The sequence below is a fragment of the Littorina saxatilis genome, linkage group LG8 (genome assembly GCF_037325665.1).
Source record: "Littorina saxatilis isolate snail1 linkage group LG8, US_GU_Lsax_2.0, whole genome shotgun sequence".
In the NCBI taxonomy this organism is placed as follows: domain Eukaryota; kingdom Metazoa; phylum Mollusca; class Gastropoda; order Littorinimorpha; family Littorinidae; genus Littorina; species Littorina saxatilis.
In genome coordinates this window covers 14298754-14324419 of record NC_090252.1, presented here as the reverse complement: position 1 = coordinate 14324419, position 25666 = coordinate 14298754, and the positions used below count along the sequence as shown (strand labels likewise).

The following is a 25666-nucleotide window of genomic DNA, read 5'->3' as shown; positions in this document are numbered from 1 at the left end:
CAAAAATCCTGGAACGCCGAAGAAGAAGAAGCTCAGTCAAAAGTTATCACCTGCATCAGCATGCACAGATGTCAATATTTCTTGTTATCTTTCATTCATATGGAACCCTTATTTAACGTGGAGCAGTGTCTGTGCCGATGCCGAGATGTGAACAAGAAATGTGGCCATGCAGTGCAATGTCAGAGGGTAGATCAAGGGAGATAATTCGGATTTTTTCCATTGTCTGTCATTTGAGTTTTTAGGCAAAGGCCTTTTTTTCGGAATGTCTAGTGTAAAGTTGGTTTGGCTAAAATAGGATTGCCAACAGTTTGATAAGGGTTCTAAGTGCTGGGGGGAACAAAAAAAGAAAAGGGGGAGGGAGGGGGGAGGTTAGCTGGATCTTTTTCTGACTAATGATTTGTTTCCAAGCTAGCGCAGGTTGCAAAAAACGGCCTTCTCCAGGTTTTGAAGACAATCTCTTTATAGATCTGACGGCTATCCATTTTTCACTCACTCATGCCGGATTCATGTGTTTATGTCTGAAGCGGGAATTGCATTAATTTTATTTCTAAAAATTCTTTGTTTGCAATGTGCCCAAAGAACAATTTGAGGGAAAAGTAATTATCTTTTCATGTAGTAGTGGCTCTCCCCAAAATATGCAGAATTCTTACACCCGATATAAACCTGTGCTCAGCCCGTAACACTCTGATTTATGAACCAGTTTGTCGCTATTATGGTAGAATGCAGGCTAAGGTATGGATGGTGTTCTTGTATTTGCTGGAGTCAATCTTCAATGCAGACTTTAAATAATTGTACCACCCTCGTGCCCAACTACAAAAAGACTGATGTGCAGGTGAAACATTTTTGAGTTTCAAGCAAAAGCAGGCCTGAAAGTGGCGAGTATTTTGCTCGCCATGGCGAGTAGAAACATGCAACTGGCGAGTAGAAATGTTCATCTACTCGCCAAATGCGAATAAAGTTGCTGAAACAAATTGTTGGTTTGGCAAGGAAAGTTTGCTCGGTGTAGCGTGCAAACCTCTCACCATAAGATGATCTTGGGAACGTAGAAGAAGATAAAGAACCGTTGTTTGGATTTTTTTATTAGCATGGGATTTTTTTCATTTGTAAACATCAGCAAGAAACATTTTGTAATATATTTGTGCTAGGTTAGTACACATAGGTGAGGGGAGATAATTTCGATTTTTTTCTATTGTCCGTCATTTTCACTATTTCGGGAGGGCCTTTCTCAGACTGTGCTTCGAGCTTTATTTAGCAGTTCCAGCAGACACTGAGGTTGTATTTGTATCTTGGAAAGAAGAGAATAAATGCTAACAAACAAAAAGGCATAAAAGCTTTTCTGAGTCTCAAATTAACTGGGCGAAGTTGACTACGCAAAGTACACTTTGCTAAGCTGGCCGCTTTGGCATTGAGTTGGAGGTCAGCTTGGGTCAAGGTGTTGGTTGCTGCTTCTGGGAACACCTTTTATTACCTCACCCCCCAAAATCCCCCCCCACCCCCCCACATCCCAGCGCCATATGTGTCTTTCCCTTCCCAGTGATAGCACGGAAATAGAGAACCAAAAATCTAGATTTTGGTTGCTGCTTCTGGGAACACCTTTTATCACCCCACCCCCAACCATAGACCATTTATCCTGGACCGCCAACTGGCTCTCTCTCCGCTCTTTCTCTCTATTACGAGGTAGCGGCCTCTCGCATTTAGGAACCTACGCTTACAAGCCTTTCAGAAATCAGGGGGACGTGATATCCGGTGTCGATTGTAAACATGGACGAAGTTGCCGAGGTAAGTTCTGAAAATGCTAAAATAAACTCAGCAAAAGTGCATATGGAACATGTTTTTCGATGAGTTGTGTTAAGTTTAGTTTGGAGTTTTGGAAAATCCAGTTCATTGTCACCTCCCATTGTCACAAATAACTGGAGCGTGCTTTCTTTTCACTGTCTTCGAATTGCTGGCCTTTCAAACCGGACGCAAAGCTCCCCTGAAAGGCGGTGTCGTAACCTCGAAGGGTCACGTGACGAGTTGGCGGTCCAGGCTATTTGGTCTATGCCCCAACAAATCTACCCGAACCCCCTCCCCAACCGACATGTTTGTTTTTCCCTTCCCAGTGATAGCACAGAAAAAATAGAGAAAACAATCTAAATGTTGTCCTGTTTGGTAGCAGCACAATGGCATGGGGCTTATTCGTGCAGACACACTTTGCTCAGTTAGAAGTTATCAACTACAGTGAAAACTGTCAAATACGGTCACTGGACTTGGCGGACACTCGCAGAATACGGACAGTCAGTCTCGGCACGGACTGCTTTACACTGTAAAACACCTGTACGTTACGGCCACCTCGGCATTACGGACGCGGAAACGTATTTTGGGTCCATAATAAGTCATATACCTGCTAAATACGGACATCCACAGCAAGCTGGGAAGTTCGATCGACGAAGAAGACGATAAATCGATCAGTTGATATTATTCGGACGCTATTTGTTATGCTTTGAACATTGCGAGAACTTCGAACCTTGGCTTGTGCAGCTCGCACGAGATCGCTGTACTGCATGCTTTGCTATGCTCTGAAGTTTGCGAGAGATTACGAGAGCTTGGAATACCGATAGAGTCTATTCTTGGTGAGTGTTTTAAGTCGACGCATTTGATTGGCTGCTAGAGTTCCAAGGCAGCCAATCCAACGCATGGAACGTGTTCGGCGGAATGGAAGTGAAAGTGTATGAGTGAATGTATCTTCTCTTCGAAAGAGTGATTCGTGTTTAACAAGATGGCAGCAAGAAATTCAAATTCAAGAAAAGGAAGAAATGCGCTGACTTTAGAACAAAGGATATTATCCAGACATGGCCTGACCCAACAGATCTGAGGACCAAAATGTGGGGAGCACTGGAGGACCTGGAAAGAACGTCCATGTTCATGGCATCCTCCAGATTCCGAGTCTGACACAACCGTCGTACGAAGAAGAAGAAGAAGAAGAACAAAGGATAAATGTTGTCAAACAACTGGAAAGTGGGAAATCATGCCGAACGATTGCACAAGAGCTTGGGTGTGGGAGAACGCAGATTTCGAAAATCAGCGTCGATCGGGAAAAAATAATGAAGTTGTGGGAATCGGGAGACGGACGTGCTGACCAGAAATGGGTTTCGAAGAAGACAACCGAATACGAAGAGCTAAATGACGCCGTGTTCGAGTGGTTTTTAACCAAACGTGCGAATCACATTGCCATCAATGGTCCACTCAGACAACGCTGGACAAATTCTTTCAAAAGCTGATGAGTGCAGAATGAAGTGAATGTGAATGTGTTGTATGAATGAGATCCAGTAACTTTTTAACAATTTAAATTTATACAGTTGATATGATAAAAAGCTTTTAAACTTGTTTTACAACAGTCAATATTAAATGTTTCTCTATTTAATCTAAACAGCTTCTGTTTTTCTTATAAATGTACATGTACATGTGCAGTACTCTCTCTCTCTCAACTTCCCGCAGTGGGGCACTGCGGTTATGAAATTAAAGGCCCCTCCTGTTTTTGGAACCGCAGGAGCTTTCTAGTTTGCTGTTAGGTAGATTTTTGGTTCCTCTTTCCTGTCATGCTCTCTTTTTCTTCATGAATTCTTTTCTTTTTTCTGCCTTCTTGCTCATTCACCTGTATTTTTTCCAAAAATCTCTTCTCTTGCCGCTTGTCTCGCGATTCATGTATAGTTTAATCTGTTTGTGTTCTGATGTAAGTCCAGCAGTAGATAGGTTAAGCCTATTTTAACATACTGGAAACTGGTAATCTTCCAGTAGGTATTAATTTAGTTTTACTAAAGCCTGCTGGGACACAAGTAATGGGTTAGTGCATTTGTAAACAGGAATCGCTTGACAAGTGGCCCCCTTCATCCCCCCCTTCCTCGTCCTGATATGGCTCTGCGTAGTCAGCTGGACGTTAAGCAACAAATAAACAAACAAACAAACAAATCTCTCTCAACTTGACTTTGTCGCGTTTACTTGCACCTGTCTAATAAGGACACCTGCAGAATAAGGACACTTTTGTCTGGTCCCAAGGGTGTCCTTATTTGACAGGTTTTACTGTACATCGCATTTGTCCAGATTTCTCCTTATCCTTCAGAAAACCCCCTTTAATTAACGTGACAGATCTACTGGATTCTTTCTTGACTAAAGATTTGCTTCTAAGCTAGTGTAGGTTACAGGTCTCTCTCTGGACATGAGGAATGTCCATTTACACTCACTTATTATTATTATTATTATTGTGATCATTTTTATGCGCCTAATCTAGATATAGCCCTAGGCGCTTACATATTAATTTCTGCCGTTTGAAATGGTATTTTTTACAGACAGACAGACAAACAGACATTTTTTACACACAATATATAACTTATGCAGGACACATGTGTTTATGGCTGAAGCCAGAGACAGTTATGTTATTTACAAAACAATTTTTTTTGCAGTGAGCCAGAAGAACATTTTGAACCCCCAAAAAGTAATGATCTTTTCATGTATTGGTGACTGTCCGCAGAATATGCAGAACTCTTATACCCTCTATGAACCTTTTGTGAAGGTCAGTCTATAGCTCAGTTGTTAAGGTTAAGATTTTAAGTTACTAGTTTGTCACTGTCGTTGTAGGTTCCAGGCTGAGGGGGGGATTCTCCTACATCTCCCAGCGCCAACGTTCAGTGCAGACTCTAAAGGGACAAAAGCGTACCATCCTCGTGCCTAAATACATGCAAAAAGACCAATGTGCACATCACAGATTCTGAGTTTGTAGTGAAAAATCTAGGGACTTGGAAAAACACAGATACCTAGCATACACACCCTTGAAGACAGCAACATATAGCCCACAATGCAGGGTAAACACTTGAAGACAGCAACATATAGCCCACAATGCAGGGTAAACACTTGAAGACAGCAACATATAGCCCACAATGCAGGGTAAACACTTGAAGACAGCAACATATAGCCCACAATGCAGGGTAAACACTTGAAGACAGCAACATATAGCCCACAATGCAGGGTAAATACACTGGTGCAGTGTGCAAACCTCTCACCACAAGGTGATCTTGGGAGTACAATGCTTAGGAAAGCAGAAGAAGGTAACCAAAAAAAACCGGTGTGGGGATGGTTGTTTTTTCTACTTATTTGTTAATATCAATGAGAAATGCAGTTGTGCTGGGTCAGTGTACTGGTCAGGGGAGATAATTTGGATTTTCTCTATTGTCTGTCATTTTCAGGTTTTTGGAGAGGGCCTTTTTCAGACTTTGCTTCCAGCTTTATTTAGCTGTTCTAGCAGACATTGAGGTTGTATTTGTATCTTGGACAAAGGTAATAGATGCTGACATACAGTAACTGAGTAAGTCATAGAAGCTTTCCTGGGAAGCACAGGATTGTCTAAGGAACAAAGAAATGGCGTGAGAACAGGAATCTGGTTCTAGCCTTATACAGGGTTACCCAACAAAAATGCAACCCTCAAAACTGTTTATAACTTCTACATTTGATGACCGAATCTTTTTATTTTGGGGGGACATAAACTTCAGCCTATGCATGACCCTTCCACAAAGTGGCAATTTTGCAGATACAATGGCGTGACTTTTATGCAATTTCAAAAAAAATATCCAAATTAGGCGATTGACAAAAACAGAACGAGGGTTGACATTGAGCGGTAGCCAAACTAACATGATTTAAACCCTCCAAACTTGTACCTTTGGATTAGTTGAATGTTCAAGTATACACAAATACCCCCTTTGCCCCATTAATCATCGGTGACCTAAAGAAAGCGGTTACGGTTAGGTTCAGGGCAATCCCCAAACAGGAAAGTTTGTGTGTCATTGACAATTTCGGAGGTGTTTTTGAACATATTTGCTGAACTCAAATTACTGGAACAATTAACCCCTTCGTTGTAATGTTACACTTGTGCAATATCGCAAAAAAATGACATGAACGCATTCATCCATGGGAAATGCCCTGATCCTGCCTGTAATTGCTGTATTCAAGTCACTGATTGTCTAATGTCAGTTAAGGTATACTATTTCATTCGCATTACTCCAAAGGTAAAAATCTGAAGGGCTTAAATTGGGTTTGTTTTGCTTCCGCTCAATTTTAAACCTCGTATACTGTTGTGTCGATCTTCGAATTAAGCAACTTTTTTTGAAATAGCACAAAAGTCAGGCCATTTGATCAATATAATTGTAACTTTGTGGAAGGGTCATGCATAGGCTGAAGTTTATGTCTCCCAAATATAAAGTGATTCGGTGTAACGATATAGAAGTTATAAACATTTTTATGGGTTGCATTTTGCAGCAGGTTTTGCTTTTTTTTCTGAGATGTCTTAAGGTTTAATGAATATTCAATTATATTTCAGAATTAAATATCTGCAGGGAATAAGTTTACTGGTAGCTATCAGCAAATTGTCATTTAGGAAAATGAGATGATAGGAAGAAAAGAAATCTGCTGCTTCCTTTACTGACACAAATTGGCCGATACCTAAGTAGATACAGGTTATGTGAAACTGTCTTGTCCAAACTGGTGAAAACAAAACTCTCTCTCCAGACCTCAGGGTCATCTTGTTACACTCACACTAACAGGCAATTCAAGCCAATCCCCCCGCGGGTTAGGGGGAAGAATTTACCCGATGCTCCCCAGCATGTCGTAAGAGGCGACTAACGGATTCTGTTTCTCCTTTTACCCTTGTTAAGTGTTTCTTGTATAGAATGTAGGTTGAAAACGACGTTAAGCACCAAATAAAGAAAGAATTCAAGCCAAGAACACAATTATGTGTTTCCGATTACCCGGCAAATCTTATTTTCTTCTTCTGACCATAGAAATCTTGTTGACCCATCAAATGACAAAACTCGATTTTGAAAACTTTTTAAGGAAAGTTACTCTGAAAGTGACATCCAGAGGACACAGCTCACACCATTTCCGGCCAATGAAAAGCCACATGCGTCTGTGTAAAAAAATTTTGAGCATTTTTGAGAAGGCACGCTTAGTACAAGTTCATGATCTCATGCCTGACTGACTCCACTTCTCTCCTTTTACCCACAGGAGAACCAGATGCAGCACGTGATGAGGTTTGTGGAGACGGAGAAGCACCACAACGCGGCGCGGCCACTACTGGAGAACCTGGCGAACACACGCAGCAAGATCAGTGAACTCATCAACAAGCAGTTCTCTGCCCAGCCTAGTACTGAGCAGTTAGCCAAGTGAGTTTTAGTTTAGGCATACAAAAAAATAATAAAATATAAAAACATATTTTCCCCCTGCTCTCTACTTTTTTCTTCTGACCCCAGAACTTTTTGTTTGACCATCAGGCAAGAGAATCTTCCGCCTTTTTGATGAGCCCCAGTGTCATTTCTGAGATCGATGTAAATCCGTTGAGAAAATTTGGGGGGGGTACGGTACTTTCATCCGCGTAACAGCTTCCATCGGCGATAGTTTATTCTCAATTGGCGTATTCTTATTTGGGCTGAATGTTGCTTGTACGAAATGTGCCGAGTAGAACCCGAGGATGATAAGAATGCTGTCGGAAACAGCCGAGCAAGTGGTTTTATGCTTGTTCCGGAATTTGCCGAAGATTTCCGAGCGCTTTCTTTGTTTTTACGGATCGTGCAGTTTCTAGACCACGCGCCATTTTGGTCACCATGCATCGACGAATTATGAAAAGCGAAAAGGCCCTTGCGGCCGAAATCGACTCAAGTGTGAAAAACAAATGGAATTTTGGTTGGCTTGAGGAGAGAGTGAAGACTTCGATCTGGTTGACGATAGGCAAAGTCAAAAAAGAACACACAGTGGAGCTCTCTGTTAACGATTCTGAACACATTGGTGAGAAATTACTGTAGCTTCAAGTGCACTGTTTTGTAAAGTTATGGTGTCTCCTGGTGCACGTTTTAGGTGTGGAAAATGCCCAAAACCCTCAGCTTCGGGGGGCGTTGCCCCTGACCCACTGGCAGGGGCCTATAGCGGCACCCGCACCCCGCATTATTGTCCTCCTTTTTGATGATTTCCTGTTCCCATGCCAGAACCATATATATAAAAATATTTAAAGTGACAAAGGTTACTTTTCTAGACTTTACAGGCAATGCTAGTCTTGTAGGATCTATAGGGACACAGCTCATGAACTCCAGGCAATACAAAGCCACATGCACCTGGGTTAAAACAATTCTACTTAAATTCTTACAAGAACAAACAATTAACAGAAAATAATCAATTTGTATTTTGATCGAAGGACTCAAAAGACGGTCTTTTTTTTCCAGCTCAACCATGCCGTTGTTTTGCTTGCTATTTCCCTTCAGCTCTAAGCTGTATGATGTAAGAGTCACTTGTCATGCAGTATGCTTTATGCTTATTCACTTATTTTAATGTTGACATAATCACAGACCTAACCTGAATCATACATTAATATTTGCCCTTCCAGTGGAGTCCTGACATTGTTATTATTATTTGAAGTCTTATCTCCAGACTTGGACTCAAGGCGCAGGGATCTATTTATGCCGTGTGAGATGGATTTTTTTACACAATACATCACGCATTCACATCGACCAGCAGATCGCAGCCATTTAGGCGCATATCCTACTTTTCACGGCTTATTATTCCAAGTCACACGGGTATTTTGGTGGAATTTTTTTTATCTATGCCTATACAATTTTGCCAGGAAATACCCTTTTGTCAATCGTGGGATCTTTGACGTGCACACCCCAATGTAGTGTACACGAAGGAACCTCGGTTTTTCGTCTCATCCGAAAGACTAGCACTTGAACCCACCACCTAGGTTAGGAAAGGGGGGAGAAAATTGCTAACGCCCTGACCCAGGGTCGAACTCGCAACCTCTCGCTTCCGAGCGCAAGTGCGTTACCACTCGGCCACCCAGTCCACTTGTGCTTGTAGCACACTTGTGTAGTGCCATAACTGGTGCCTGACCTAAACTTATTCATTTTTGTCTCTAGCACAGTTGTTCTGTGTAATGAGGGGTGCCTTACGAAAAACTGTACATAATTTATTCATGTTATGACAGCACTCTGGTGCAGTGTCAGTTGGACGTGACGGGGGACAGGACGGCGAAGGATGTGTACCGACAGCAGGCAGAGACGTTGAGGGAGAAAGTGGCCGCTGGTCAGGCTCAGAGGGACGCCCTGCTCACACTGCACCAAAAGATTCAGGACTTCCAGCTTCTGGCTGTGAGTTGTGCTTATAGTTTTGTTTCTTCTTCTGCGTTCATGGGCTGAAACTCCTACGTACACTTGTGTTTTAGTACAAGTGGATTTGTACGTTTCTCATCGTTTTCCCCCGCCATTTAGGCAGCCATACTCCGCTTTCGGAGGAAACATGGTTTTGTTTGTTTGCTGGTTGCTTTGTGTTGATACTTGCAGAATAGTATCTTTGTTTGCTGGTTGCTTTGTGTTGATACTTGCAGAATAGTATCTTTGTTTGAGGAGATCAAAATGCAAAGATATTAGATCTTGAGAAAATGTGGCGAGAGTGAGCACCCCTTATTACTGCTGATGTGGCCTATGTCGACCAAAAGAGTGGGATTCCCTGTAGGTGGAGTTCCTGTAGGGGGATTTCCTATATACAGGGAATCCCACAGGGTCTAGTTCCTGTAGTGTTTCGCTGATATCGCTGAAAGTCACGTGATGCTTAGCGACATCAGTAGAATTTGATGTTTTTCGATCTTTTATGATAATTAGAAATTCGAGTATGGTTTGTAAGTTTTATTGAAAAACTCCAACCTGTGGGATTCCCTGTATACAGGCAATCCCTCTACAGGAACTCCACCTACAGGGAATCCCACTCTTTTGGTCGACATATCAGCCTTATTACTGTGAGTTAATTTCACAGGTACATGCCAAGGTACTGCATACCCCCGTGAAGAACAAATCAACCCCCCCGCCCTCTCTCTCTCTCTCTCTCCATGGGTGAAAGTAGCCCGTCAATTGACTGAAATCCGTCAATCTGAAAATAAGTCTGACGGAAATTCCGTCAATCCGCAATTTTTATTAAAAAAAAAAAAAAAAAATTTTTTTTTTTTTTTTATAAGCGGAACGCGTTTTCGAACTGCTATGCGGTAAACCCCGTAGGTGAGGTTTCTTCGCTTTCGGATTCGCTCTGCATCACGATAAAAAAAAAAGTTCTCGCGTTTTGGCAGGCATTACGAAGTGGTGACATGATTTCTGCGGAAAACGCATGGACAGATCTTATTGATGCTGGTCTAGCCAACAAAGGCGATGGGACTGGTTGGAGTTCATGAAACTAAAACTGTGTGTGATAAGTTTGGTGCTTGAAACTCAAGTGCTTTTCCTTGAGAACTTTGCACTATAAGAGATGCTACTGCTTAGTTGCTATTTTGTGCAGTGCTACATCATGCTGTTTGCATGTGTGACATTCTGTTTCATCATTTATTTCAATGCCTGTCTGGCAATGTTTGCTTCTTATAATTAAATATTTTGAACTTTTATTTCAGTTGTTCAGTTTCTATTTCATTTAGTAATTGGCTGTTGTCAATGTTAATTGTTATCAATTGTGTCGTTGTGTTGGAAGATGCCAGTGTGAAAAGATACAAAAGAAAAATTATTACTTCTGTGAATTGTTTTGATTTTGTTTACCCTTTTTACCATATCATTAGAATCTGAAGGTATTTTTTTGACCTGCATGATAGTGACAAAAAGTGTATTTTTTTGCCAGGAAAGGCCACAAAATCACAATGTATAATGCAAAAATTCGTTTTCGGCCGGGGGGCATTGCCCCCCTGGACCCCCTAACGGGGCCCTGCCCCGTACCCCGCCAGGGCCTGGGCGGCCCCTGGACCCCTGCCTCAAAAAATTTTCAGTCAATTTGATTTTCATAGCTTTCACCCATGTCTCTCTCTCTCTCTCTCTCTCTCTCTCTCTCTCTCTCTCTCTCTCTCTCTCTCTCTCTCTCTCTCTCTCTCTCTCTCTCTTTCTCTCTCTCTCTCTCTCTCTCTCTCTCTCTCTCTTGCTCTCTCACTCTCTCTCTCTCTCGCTCTCTCTCTCTCTCTCTCTCTCTCATTCTCATACTCACACACACACACACACACAAACACAAACACACACTGAGACGCACAAGCATGCACACAAACACACACAATTTGAAAATACAGTTGAACAACCTGAGTTTCCCTCCTGTCAGCTGCCCCCTCCCCCCTTCCCCATCCCACCCCCTTCTCTTTCTTCACACGCCCTCCGCACCCCACTCAAAAGGAAAGAAAGATATACAACAAATCTGAGATACGCTTTATACACCTTCAAAAAGGAGACTAGTGTCTTGCAAACATGATAACAACAATATTGTAGACACCATCTTGTCTTTTACTCTGTTCCTTTGGTTTGCTGCTAAAAATGTCATTACTTCAATGCTGGTACAGTCAAATATATTGCACGATTAGTTTGAGTGTTAATCTCAAACAAACCTTTTGAGGTTGAAAGTCGCTTGTTCATTTCAATGCTTGGTATTAGGCCTAAAAAAAAAATAGGTGTGGTTACAGTAACCCGACCTACCCTATTTTTAGGGGCCGATCCTATAACTTTTTATTACATTTGTCAAAAAAAAATAAAAAAAATAAGAGTGCAAAAAACGCAATGAAAGCGAAAGCGCCCGTGTCGCACACTTATTTCCCTGTCAAGTAGGTTTAATTTGTACACATTAGAAAAAAAAGTTTTAAAAAAAAAGTGATTGCCTACCTACCTACCCTATTTTTTGGGGCTATGTTACCGTAACCACACCTATTTTTTTTTTGTGTGCCTTATCTCAGGTGCCAGGAGAAAGGTTCCGTATAACTCTCGCTTACTCCATTACACATGTTGTATGCATTTAGAGCGCTTACTTCCCTTTGGTTATTTGATTCAGTACAAGTGTTGTGATCATCACAAGCTTTGGTTTTGACAGAATGCCAAGCAGAGCCTGATTCAAGTGGTTGCCAAGCAGAACTCAGGCGCCAAATCACGCCTATATGCACAACAGTTTGAAGTATGTGAAACATTTTGCAAAGAAGTTTGTATTTAACGTATGTGTGTGTTGTGTGCAAGAATGAATATATCTATCCTACACATTTTGCTCCTGTAATATATCAGGCTTGGGAATGATACGCCTTTCGTCGTAAATACGACGAAGTCCTTTTCTAATTGTGTAAGAAAAGAGCCTCCGTGTGCCCTTAAAAATGCTTAAAGCGCAACATTTTCCAGTCAGTACGCCCAAATCACTTTTATTCATTCCCAGGCCTGATATACAGTGATGTACATTTTAGTCGGTCTCCGGTCTCTGACCGATCCAATTTCCCCAGGACCTATAGCTTTAACCCCAGCAGGACACAGGTCCGATTAACCTACAGAAGAAGTGGTCAAGGGTCCGATCGTTTTTGACAATGAAGCGGACATGCGGACTGTTCAATTTTCAAGAGGAAAGCTTGTTTCGGGTTTGCCAAGCGAAAGTAAACACTGCGTGAGGAAAGCTGGTTTCGGTTTTGCCAAGCGAAAGTATGCACTGCGTGTGACCAGTTTGTTGAGTGAACGAGGCACCATATGGGATCTGATTCTTTGAATTAATTTATTCTCAAGTTGGATCAAGAAGAAAAAAAGTAAACCGAACCCATATGGTGCCTCGAGTGCATTCATTGGCTCAGCAATAAATCGGCGTTGAGAGAGGATTCAGTGCACAGAACTTGGTGTGCACGGCTCGAAGAAACCGATTGTGTGTCAAAACCCAGGACATGATCCTGAAAGCAAAACTTGAGGGACCCGCAGAACGGTCAGATGCCTACCTGAAAAACATTGTCGACAGATGGGCAGTGAAAAAAACCCGACAACTGTTCAAATAACTTTGAAATGTGATTCAATCCTTTGAGTATCTAGTCATGACAGTCGCGGAAGGTGGAAGAATTTAAACTGAAAAATCTTTTTAAATGCGGTTTTACGAGTCGTGTTTTTGTCCTATTGAAATTGCAATCTCAGGACACTGTGTCCTATTGATTTTCAGTCTTCAGGACAATTGTCCTGAAGGCTGCTAGAAAAATGTACATCACTGGATATATGCAAAGTACAGCAGGCCTGAAAGTGGCAAGTATTTTACTTGCCATGGCGAGTAGAAACATGTAACTGGCGAGTACATATTTTCATCTACTCGACAAATGCGAGTAAAGTTGGTGAAACAAATTGTTGATTTGGCTAGTAAAGTTTGCTCTCTGGCTAATACATTTTCAGAGTCACTAGCCAAAGGCGAGTACACCATTTATTGGACTTTCAGAGCTGTACAGGTGGCGGGTGTATTTGAATTGATGTGCATCCTTTGTAAAATGAGTGAAAGGGGAAAAGAGACTTTGTAAGAAATACAAAGCTATCGTGCAACTGTTCCAAACCTTTATCATCACCACATCCATAGTGTTTGCTGAACTGATTGTAGTTTGCAGTCTTTTTCTCTCTGTTTTTCTCTAGCATGAACACACACATACACTACCCACTCATGCGCACACACACACACACACACACACACACACACACACACACACACACACACACACACACACACACACACACACACACACACACACACACACATACACATATACATACCCACTCATGCATGCACACACACACATAAACACACACACACACACACACACACACACACACACACATATACATACCCACTCATGCATGCACACACACACATAAACACACACACACACACATTACCATGCATGAAACACAGTTTGAGAGGTTTTAGACACATACTAATATGCACACACACACACACACACACACACACACACACACACACACACACACACACACACACACACACAAACAAACAAACAAACACACATTACCATGCATGCAAACTGCAATGTGCTCACACAGAATAAGAGACTACTGTCTGGCATGACTGACACTCGCCACACACATGTATACTGCAGGTGACAGAGTACATAGGGCGGTCCATTCCCTGCCACCAGCCAGAGACGTACAGGTGGTGTCTGAACTAACACACACACACACACATGTATACTACAGGCGACAGAGTACATAGGGCGGTCCATTCCCAGCCACCAGCCAGAGACGTACAGGTGGTGTCTGAACTAACACACACACACACATGTATACTACAGGCGACAGAGTACATAGGACGGTCCATTCCCAGCCACCAGCCAAAGACGTACAGGTGGTGTCTGAACTAACACACACACACACATGTATACTACAGGTGACAGAGTACATAGGGCGGTCCATTCCCAGCCACCAGCCAGAGACGTACAGGTGGTGTCTGAACTAACACACACACACACATGTATACTACAGGTGACAGAGTACATAGGGCGGTCCATTCCCAGCCACCAGCCAGGGACGTACAGGTGGTGTCTGAACTAACACACACACACACACATGTATACTACAGGCGACAGAGTACATAGGGCGGTCCATTCCCAGCCAGAGACATACATGGTGGTGTCTGAACTAACACACACACTTGTATACTACAGGCAACAGAGTACATAGGGCGGTCCATCCCCAGCCACCAGCCAGAGACGTACAGGTGGTGTCTGAACTAACACACACACACACATGTATACTACAGGCGACAGAGTACATAGGGCGGTCCATTCCCAGCCACCAGCCAAAGACGTACAGATGGTGTCTGAACTAACACACACACACACACATGTATACTACAGGTGACAGAGTACATAGGGCGGTCCATTCCCAGCCACCAGCCAAAGACGTACAGGTGGTGTCTGAACTAACACACACACATGTATACTACAGGTGACAGAGTACATAGGGCGGTCCATTCCCAGCCAGAGACATACATGGTGGTGTCTGAACTAACACACACACTTGTATACTACAGGCGACAGAGTACATAGGACGGTCCATCCCCAGACAGAGACATACACAGTGGTGTCAGAACTAATACACACACTTGTATACTACAGGCGACAGAGTACATAGGACGGTCCATTCCCAGCCAGAGACATACATGGTGGTGTCTGAACTAACACACACACGTGTATACTACAGGCGACAGAGTACATAGGACGGTCCATCCCTAGCCAGAGACATACACAGTGGTGTCAGAACTAATACACACATGTATACTACAGGTGACAGAGTACATAGGGCGGTCCATCCCCAGCCAGAGACATACACAGTGGTGTCAGAACTAATACACACACTTGTATACTACAGGCGACAGAGTACATAGGACGGTCCATCCCCAGACAGAGACATACACAGTGGTGTCAGAACTAACACACACACTTGTATACTACAAGCAACAGAGTACATAGGACGGTCCATCCCTAGCCAGAGACATACACGGTGGTGTCAGAACTAATACACACACTTGTATACTACAGGCGACAGAGTACATAGGACGGTCCATCCCCAGACAGAGACATACACAGTGGTGTCAGAACTAATACACACACTTGTATACTACAGGCGACAGAGTACATAGGACGGTCCATCCCCAGCCAGAGACATACACAGTGGTGTCAGAACTAATACACACACTTGTATACTACAGGCGACAGAGTACATAGGGCGGTCCATCCCCAGCCACCAGCCAGAGACATTCACGGTGGTATCAGAACTGAAGGGCTCCGTCACACAGGAGGGGGACAAGTTCTCCTCCCTCTCTCTGCCCTACCTGGCCTACCTCTACCTGGACAGGTGAGAACATGTTCCTCATAGCATACACAACACTTTTTTTCCAGTTGCAAAGCGGAGGTTATATTCTATGCATGTAGCTGTGCAGGGATGGCCAGATCTCAACATTTTGAATTGAGTAATTTCAAGGGGTAAAAACGGTTATACTTGTAAACATCCACTCGTGCTAAAAAGATGAGTGAAGGTGGGAGTCTAAGCCCATGAACGAAGAAGAAGAAGTAACTTCAAGAAATTCACTAGACTGCCGCAAATTTCATTAGCCAGGTACATACCACACACTTTAAAATGATGACTGTCAGATATAAATACACAAAATAGATGTGATACGATAGTCAACCGGGTTGCGGTCAGCATAGAAGGGACTTTCCCAACTGGTATCTTGTCTGGCTTTATTTTGCAATGGTTTTCGTACAAGTTGCACTCGAATATGTCAGGTATCTGTTTTGTGTGATTTGATTTTGTCCTACTTGAGGAATTTGCTCTCTGTGTTCCTGGACATGTTTGACAAAATAAAAACCACCTTCATCGAACTAGTCCGACCACTACGCATGATCAATCTCATTTCTCATTCTCATACTTTTTAATTTCTTCCTTCCTTTTGGCATCAGTCTTTGGGTTATTCTTCGGAATCTGTAGCGAAAGTTGAAACAGCCTCGTCAGAAGTGCAACTCAGATAGGAGCCTTGTTCTCGTTTCATTAGAAAATGGTGGCATTTTTTGCAGACGACTGAAGTCCCTACCTCTGCAGTGTTCATATGCCTTTGAAAATCGATGATACAACTGAAAGTTGTTTTGCTTTTGACCAGAATTTTCACTGACCAACTGGGCGAGCTGCCTGACTGTTTCTACTATGCCACTTCATTTTTACTCGCCCCTGACCGGCACGGTTGGCCTAGTGGTAAGGCGTCCGCCCAATGAGCGGGAGGTCGTGGGTTCGAACCCCGGCCGGGTCATACCTAAGACTTTAAAATTGGAAATCTAGTGGCTGCTCCGCCTGGCGTCTGGCATTATGGGGTTAGTGCTAGGACTGGTTGGTCCGGTGTCAGAATAATGTGACTGGGTGAGACATGAAGCCTGTGCTGCGACTTCTGTCTTGTGTGTGGCGCACGTTAAATGTCAAAGCAGCACCGCCCTGATATGGCCCTTCGTGGTCGGCTGGGCGTTAAGCAAACAAACAAACAAACTCGTCCCTGCTATGCCCAGCAGTTTGTTGAGCGTTCCAACATGAAAAACCACGAAGAACCAAGAAAAAGCCAGGTGTCGGTAACTAATGGAAATGGACATCCAGAATCATTAATGTTGGTGACAAAGAACAGCCCATCAGTGATCATGGGGGGGGGGAGGGGACGCGCTTTAAACTGCTAGATAAACCCTTGGTGCCAAAGAAGTCGTCTACAAACAGAACGGAACAAGGATAGCAGCGTGGTTTGCAACCCCAATGAAATCGTCGTTTGCATCGAAGACCCACTGACAAAGGGGGATAAGGCACTAGCAGGTCTGCACATAAATTGACCTCGGAGATGGGAGGCATCTCCCTCTTAACCAGACGCGGCCAAGATTGAACACTCTAGCTTTCGGTTAGGAGGCCTGCATCTTATCCACCAAGTCGTTGCGCCCGTCTGTTTTTCAATATAAATCACCTTACCATAGCGACCACCAGACAGGCTTGACTGTATGTTGTGAGCAGTGCATTTTGTATAGTGTGTGTGTTGTGAGCAGTGCATTTTGTATGGTGTGTATGTTGTGAGCAGTGCATTTTGTATAGTGTGTGTGTTGTGAGCAGTGCCTTTTTAATGGTGTGTGTGTTGTGAGCAGTGCATTTTGTATAGTGTGTGTGTTGTGAGCAGTGCATTTTGTATAGTGTGTGTGTTGTGAGCAGTGCATTTTGTATAGTGTGTGTGTTGTGAGCAGTGCATTTTGTTTGGTGTGTATGTTGTGAGCAGTGCATTTTGTATAGTGTGTGTGTTGTGAGCAGTGCATTTTGCATAGTGTGTGTGTTGTGACAGTGAAACCAAGTGCAGTCTGCTGGACCTGTCCATCCACCACAGCAGCCACCCCACCGCCATCAGCGTGCGACAACCGCTGCATGCCTCACTGACTCATCTACACTTCCCACCGTACAAGGTATTTATTTAAAACAAGAATAGCAATTTTATTACACATTGATAGGCTTCCATTTGAAAAGCTGAGGTTGTCATTGGGGATTGACGGCCTTCCATAGCCTGATTGAAGGATTCCAGAAGATAAATGTTTCTATTTTTTGTAAATTTTGCTCTCTCTCTCTCTCTCTCTCTCTCTCTCTCTCTCTTTCTCTCTCTCTCTTTCTCTCTCTCTCTCTTTCTCTCTCTCTCTCTCTCTATCTCCCTCTCTCACTCTCTCTCTCTCTCACTCTCTCTCTCTCTCTCTCTCTCTCTCTCTCTCTCTGAATAACCTTGTAACTTCAATGTATAGAAAAGGCGTAGCCTTAAATCTTAATTCTTGTTAAATAAAGTTCAATTCAATTCAATTCTCTCTCTGCCTGCCAAACGGTTGTGTGACGTGTCTAGTGTGTTGGCGAAGTGTCTTGTGCTTGTCACTTCTCGCTTTCAGCCCTCACCGCTGGCTAGCACCGTCTGTCCTTTTTAGGACAATGCGAAAAGAGAGCAGAATGCGTCAGTCTCTCCTGCCAGTACAATAACCTCTCCACAACAAGCCCTATGTAGTGCCTCCATCGCGGCGACAGGCGTAAACTGGGTACCGCAAGGCCCCAGGCTAGACTACAAGGACTCGGAGGAGGTTGGCCCCTAGACGTGCGGCATGCGGGCCCACCGGTGTGTGGAAACGCCCAGGTGCCCACGAACCAACCTCCAGCTATGGGTCAAATAGCCGGGCAGGATAGGCTCGTCAACCCTGGCAGGCAGCTATCCTAAGAGAAGACCACTCTGAATTCAAAACGAGGGTAGAGGAGGCTCATCATCCATGGAAGGAAACTTGTCTAGGAGAAGGAAAACTCCGAAATGAAACCCACGCAGTCCCTCGAAGACGGAACGGCACTGGCCTTTTTTAGGCGGGGAGCAGACCGGGTGCCTACGCTATCCTCGACAAATGGTTGTGTCATCAACGAATCAACGTGATGGTGTCGTCTTCATGGATCGCAGCCAGGTGAAGACGGTGCCGGGCCTTCAGCCTCAAAGGGGCCCACCCAATGCGACTGGCGACTCCCACCCATCTGACGTGGCCGGGGATGGGCGGAGTAGAGCTACCGGCTACCAGATCAAAGTCATGCACTGGAATGCTGAGGGGGTGAGGAACAAGAAAATTGACCTTCAGAATTTTCTGAAGCAACAAAATATTGATGTTTGCTGCATGCAGGAAACACATCTGAACAGCAGTCACCGTTTCTCCATTCGAGGGTATGAAACTTTTCGACATGACAGAGCATCAGGACACAAAGGTGGTGTTATCATTCTCGTCAAAAACTCGATGGCCGCAGCGGAGATTTATCGATCCCAGGATGGTGCCACAGAGTGCCTAGGAGTCTGTCTCCTTGCCGGGAAGAAGCCCCTTGCCATCTTCAACGTCTATTCCCCACCAGCCAAGCAGCTTGATCCTCACAACATACCGATTCTCCCCGATCGTTGTCTCATCACGGGCGACTTCAATAGTCACTCCCCGAGTTGGGGCTATCGACAGATCGACAGTAAGGGTGAGGAGGTAGAAGACTGGATGCTCACCAACCAACTGACTCTTCTCAACCAACCAGATGACCCGTGCACTTACTACTCCAGAGCTTGGCGAACCACTAGTAGCCCTGATCTTGCCATCGCCACGGACGATGTTGCCCAGATCACCACACGGGAAGTGAGTTCGCAGTTGGGGGGAAGTGACCACAAGCCTGTCATTCTCAACATGAACGAAGAGAGAAACACCACCACCCAAAAGCAAACACCAAGATGGAACTACAAGAAGGCCAAATGGGGGATGTTCCAACAACTACTGGACAAAAACTGCAGGAAACTGGACTTCAAAGACCAGAACCTGAACCAACATGCTGAACTCTTCTGTCAAGCTGTCTTGAAGGCAGCGAAAAACTCAATTCCGAGAGGCTCCAGAAAGAATTACAAACCAGGATGGAACTCCCACCTACAACAACTCCATGACATGCTCAGCTCCGCCAGAGAAGCCATGGAACTCAACCCTACTGATGAAAACGTCACAGCCCACAACAGAGCCAGAGCAGAATTCACCAGAGAGAAGCTCCAGCAGCTTCGCAACAGTTGGCACGAGAAAACCCAGTCTCTCAACATGGAAAAGGACACAACAAAACTGTGGCAGCTCGCACACACTCTCAACGATGATGTCCAGGAAAGAAAACAAACAGTCCTAGAACTCGATGGAGAGCTTCAAACAGGGAAAAAAGCAGCCAACACTCTTGCCAACATGTACCAGGAAACCAGTACAGTCAAGTTGCCAAGAGACAGAACAAAAGCAGTCCGAGAAGCCATCCGACAACCCTCAGAGAAGGGCGCCAACAGCAGCTGCATGTACGATCCCATCCGTCTGGACGAGCTGGAAGCCGCCATCAAGGCGCTGAAATGCAAGAAGGCCCCAGGCCCTGATGGAATCAGCAATGACATGCTTAAACACATGGGAACCATCGCCAAGAAAACCCTTTTGCTGCTCTTCAACGAGTCCTGGAAATCAACAACAGTACCAGCCATGTGGAAGAAAGCCCACATAGTCCCTATCCACAAGAAGGGAAAGAACAAGAAAGACCCCAAGAGCTACAGACCCATCAGCTTGATCAGCTGCCTCGGTAAGCTGATGGAGAGAATCCTCAACAGAAGACTGATCTGGCACCTCGAGACAAACAGCATGTTGACCCCAACCCAAACAGGCTACCGAAAGAATCGAAGCACGGAAGACCAGCTGGCTCTCCTAGCGCAGGAAATCGAGACTGCCTTCCAGGAGAAGAAGAAAGTGGTGAGCGTGTTCTTCGATTTATCGGCTGCTTTTGACAAAGTGTGGCGAGAGGGCTTGCTCCTGAAGATACACCAAGCTGGAATCACAGGGCGGATGTTCGGATGGATCAAGTCGTTCCTCCACGAGAGATCGGCAAAGGTTCTCCTTGATGGACATGAAAGCGTGAGCGTCAAGATGAGAGAGGGCGTGCCGCAGGGCGGAGTTATCTCCCCTACGTTATTCCTTGTCTATATCAACGACATCACCACCTCCATTCCCAGACTGGTTTCCAACACGCTGCACGCTGCACGCAGATGACTTAGCAGTCTGGCACGCTTCAGAGCATACCACCACAGCAGCCTACAGACTCCAACAGAGCGTCGACAGTATCAAGAAGTGGACTGACGACTGGGGACTTGAAATCAACCGAGTCAAGACCGTCTCCACTGTCTTCAGCTTGTCGACCTCCAAGGAGAAAGTTCAGCTCAAGCTGGGTGACACTGTCCTGCCCCAAGTAGACACTCCAACTTTCCTGGGTGTGAAGCTTGACCGGCGCCTGTCCTGGAAGCCACACATAGAGGACATGGAATCCAGAGGCATCAAAAGGCTCGCCCTCATGAGAAAGTTGTCAGGCACAACATGGGGTGCAAACTCCAAAATCCTGAAGAAAGTCTATACAGGAACTGTCAGCTTCAAGCTCATGGAACACAGCAGCCAAGACCAACAAAACCAGACTAGACAAGGTACAGAACCTTGGTCTCAGAACTATACTTGGTGCAATGAAGACGACACCCATTACAGAAATGGAAAAGACTGCGTCAGTTCAGCCCCTGGAAGCCAGAAGAGAAGAAAAACTCCTCATCCAAGGAGAAAAGATGAAACGTCTCGAGAGCCACCCACTCCATGACAAGCTCCAAGCACTTACCAAAAACCGCCTCAAGCGCCAAAGTCTGAACCATCAGATAAAGGAGCAGCAGAGAAACAATGCTGACATTCTGACTCCAAGCCCGACCCAGTGTGAGCCTCTGACCAGCACAGATTGGACTCCACAACGCCTAGGAGCGGAAATCAGAACAAGCATTCCAGGCGTCACCTCCAAACAGAACCAAAGTGACGCCGCTCTGAGAGCCCTGGCGCTGGACGAAATCCACCAACGCTATCCAGCCAGCAAGTGGACTCTTGCCTACACTGATGGCTCAGCAGAGGATGCAACGAGGAATGGAGGTAGCGGAGCATACATCTTGCAGCCCAAGAAGCCCCCAACAACACTGTCAGCTCCAAGCGGAGCCCTCAGCTCCAATTTCAAAGCTGAGGTCAACGCGCTCTCCCTTGCAGCAAGCTTCCTCAACTCAGTGGAAGAAACACCAAAGAACACTGTCTTCCTGACCGACTCAGTCTCTGCACTACAAGCCCTCGAATCCAGCAACACAGACCAGAGCTTGGAAGAGCTGAAGCACCAGATCAGCACCCTCGCCAGGAAGTCCACAGTCGTCCTTCAGTGGATACCAGCACACTGCGGAATCTCTGGTAACGAGAAGGCAGACGAGCTCGCCAAGAATGGCAGCAAGATGGAACAGCCAAACCACTGCCAGTCATATCGAGAGGCAAAGACCCTCATAAAACACAGATGGAAAGAGAAATTCACCAACAAAACTTCTGGCTACAAGCCACAAAAAGACCCCCTCCATCTCCTAAGCCGTGCTGAGCAGGCTATCATCTTCCGCCTCCGCACTGGACACTGCTGCCTCAAAGCACACCTAAGGAGGATAGGTGTAGCAGAGTCTGCCACATGTGACTGTGGAGAGGGAGATCAGACTCCAGAACATGTTCTCCAAGCATGTCCCCTCCTCGACCAACTGCGGATCCAGACATGGCCTGACCCAACAGATCTGAGGACCAAAATGTGGGGAGCACTGGAGGACCTGGAAAGAACGTCCATGTTCATGGCATCCTCCAGATTCCGAGTCTGACACAACCGTCGTACGAAGAAGAAGAAGAAGAAGAAGAATTCTCTCTCTCTTTTATCATCATCATTTTTGTTCCCCACTTTAAACAAAAAAAAACCTTTCTTTATAGTGTGTTTGTGCGTCCTAAAGACAGATGGTAAGAAAAGGCTTAGCCTTAAATCTTAATTCTTGTAAAAAAAAAGTTCAGTTCAGTTCAGTGCAGTTCGTCTGTTCAGGTCTGTCTCTCTCTCTCTCTCTCTTTCTCTCTCTCTCCCCTCTACCAATCTCTCTCTTAATCTTAATCCTTGTAAACTAAAGTTCAATTCAATTATTTCTTTCTCTCTCTCTCTCTCTCTCTCTCTCTCTCTCTCTCTCTCTCTCTCTCTCTCTCTCTCTCTCTCTGTCTCTCTGTCTCTCTGTCTCTCTCTCTCTGTGTTTCCTTGTGAATGTCATTTACATAACTGTGGATGTCGTTGCCTGTGCAGGCAGCAGAGTGTATTCTCCAGCACTGTGTGAAACAGGAACAGCAAGACAACGAGGAGCCCACACACACACACACTCACTATCTCTTTCTCTCTCTCTCTCTCTCTCTCTCTTTCTCTCTCTCTCTCTCTCTCTCTCTGTTTCATTGTACAGTATGTATGTAACTGTGTATGGCGTTACCTGTGCCGGCAGCAAAGTGTATCCTCCAGCATTGCCAGCGTCTGAAGCAGGAGCAGCAAGACAACGAGGAGCCCACACACACACACGCACGCACGCTCTGTTTCCTTGTGAAAGTTATTTCTATATTTGTGTATGGCATGGTATGTGTAGGCAGCAGAGTGTATCCTCCAGCACTGCCAGCGACTGAAACAAGAGCAGCAAGACAACGAGGAGCTGACCCACAACCTGCAGTCACAGTGCAGCAAGGTTACACTCAGCAGTGGTGTGCAAACAGACATGGATAATATTTCAGGTGGGATATAGTCTGCTCTTGGGTGATATTTTTTCATAACAGACATAGATAATATTACAGGTGGGATATAGTCTAGTCTTGGGTGATATTTTTTCATAACAGACATAGATAATATTACAGGTGGGATATAGTCTGCTCTTGGGTGATATGTTTTCATAACTGACATAGATAATATTACAGGGGAATACACTCTAGTCTTGGGTGATTTTTTTTAAAACAGACATACTAATATTACAGATGGGATATTGTCTGGTCTTGGGTGTTTTCTTGCCTTGACTTTGTTGTTGTCTTGCTTTGTAACTTGTGACTTTATTTAGCTGAAAATAGAGAAAGGCAGGCTGTAAACTGATTTTCTTTTCATTGGTATGTGTCATTTTCTTTGTTGCTTATAGTTGTAGCATGAGTGTGTGATTGTGTGTGTTTTTGTGTGTGTGTGTGTTTGTGTTTTTATATGTATATACGTGCGTACAGTTTTCTAGCTGGTGGTTTACTTCTTTCATCTTTGGTCTTTGTTGCTATCAACCCTTTGTGTGTGTATGTGTGTATCTACACTGTATCCGTCTATCTTTCTGTCTGCCTGTAGCTGTCTCATTCCTGGTGCATGTATTTCTTTTTGCTTCCTTGCCTCATGGTAGCTGTATGTTTCTTTTAAATAGGAGTTGTATCCAGTATAGTGGAAGGTAATCATTTAATAATCCGCTTGATTTCAGATCATAACACTGTTTGGAAAGGTGCACACACTTTGCTTAAAACTGAGACTGCTATTGTTCTGGTCACTCTTATTCTTAATTCAATGTCTTTGGTTTCTAATCAGTGTTATGCTAAGGCCCCCCCAAAAATAGGTCTGTTTACGGTAACATAGGTAAAACAAATAGGGTCGGTAGGTCGGGATTTTTTTTTTTTTTTTTTTTTCTCCAAAAAACCATATTTTTACGTTATTTTGCAAAAAAAACCAAGATTTTTTTTTGATTTTTTTTTTCCCCCCAAATGCCAAAAAAAGTCTAGGGTCGCGCGAAAAAAAAATAGGGTCGGTCGGGTTACCATAAACAGACCTATTTTATTTTTTGCCTAACAAACTTAACAATAACATGGTCACCATTTTGAAACTGACTGACTTGTGCAAAACTGGTGTAAACTGTAATAGCCTGTGTGATTCTCTCCCCAGCGACCCATCCCCTTACCCTAAACCCTCAAGTGTAAATGTTGTCAAATTACATGGTTTTGCTTGCACACCTTTTGCTAACAATATGTGTTTGGATGGTACTTGGTTGGTTGATTATTTGTGATCCTGAATTTGGGTTGAAACGGTACAGTGGTACCTGGTGTACACGGTCTTGGTCACAGTACAGTGGTACCTGGTGTACACAGTCTTGGTCACAGTACAGTGGTACCTGGTGTACACAGTCTTGGTCACAGTACAGTGGTACCTGGTGTACACAGTCTTGGTCACAGTACAGTGGTACCTGGTGTACACAGTCTTGGTCACAGTACAGTGGTACCTGGTGTACACAGTCTTGGTCACAGTACAGTGGTACCTGGTGTACACAGTCTTGGTCACAGTACAGTGGTACCTGGTGTACACAGTCTTGGTCACAGTACAGTGGTACCTGGTGTACAAGGTCTTGGTCAGTTGTGTGTACTTTCACAAGAGTGTGCAAAACTTGAGCTTAGGTCCACCAACTGGCAAGGAATTGTGAGCATGTTGGTAGATTGAGTTGTTGTGGAGAGTGTGTGTGTGTGTGTGTGTGTGTGTGTGTGTGTGTGTGTGTGTGTGTGTGTGAGAGAGAGAGTGTGTGTGTGTGTAATTGCATAAATTAGGTGTGTACACATGTTCATATGATATCAATTAGAATATATCTTCTTGTCTATGTGTATTTGGGGTAGTCCATCTGTATTGTTCCATGTGTAGGTGGGTGGGTGGGGGGGGGGGGGGGGGGGTTGGGGGGGATACCGGTGTATGCCTTGGTGCATGGTTGCTTGTGTGAAAGGAAGATGGCACTTATAGGTTGAAGTAGACAACAGTTCCCCTGTGTGTATAGAGAGTCAAGGGGAATCATTGAAGCCATGTTTATGTGTTGACAGAGTTGTATGTGTGTGTGTTTGTGATGGCACTTACAGGTTGGAGGTAGACAAAAGTTCCCTTGTGTATAATTTTATATATTAGTT

The 25666-nt window shown here is 44.4% G+C and overlaps 1 protein-coding gene, 2 long non-coding RNA genes and 1 other non-coding gene across 4 annotated transcripts in view; 2 read left to right on the top strand and 2 right to left on the bottom strand.

The window, feature by feature from the left end:
* LOC138972882 (uncharacterized) overlaps positions 1-25666 on the bottom strand; it is a 189318-nt gene that overhangs the window by 73887 nt on the left and 89765 nt on the right. The window lies entirely within an intron of this gene.
* Positions 1-25666, top strand: part of LOC138972870 (HAUS augmin-like complex subunit 5) — a 56810-nt gene that overhangs the window by 13526 nt on the left and 17618 nt on the right. Inside the window, exons 11-16 of the mRNA XM_070345539.1 lie at positions 7030-7187; positions 8996-9158; positions 11884-11964; positions 15517-15662; positions 17665-17782; positions 23359-23500. Of these exons, the coding sequence (XP_070201640.1) occupies positions 7030-7187; positions 8996-9158; positions 11884-11964; positions 15517-15662; positions 17665-17782; positions 23359-23500 (808 nt within the window). The remainder of the gene's footprint in view (positions 1-7029; positions 7188-8995; positions 9159-11883; positions 11965-15516; positions 15663-17664; positions 17783-23358; positions 23501-25666) is intronic.
* Positions 10595-25666, bottom strand: part of LOC138972881 (uncharacterized) — a 35638-nt gene continuing 20566 nt past the window's right edge. The window contains exon 2 of the long non-coding RNA XR_011457795.1: positions 10595-10840. This is a non-coding gene — a long non-coding RNA (uncharacterized lncRNA). The remainder of the gene's footprint in view (positions 10841-25666) is intronic.
* Positions 16535-16611, top strand: Trnai-aau (transfer RNA isoleucine (anticodon AAU)). The gene has a single exon. It is a non-coding gene; the product is annotated as a tRNA-Ile (tRNA).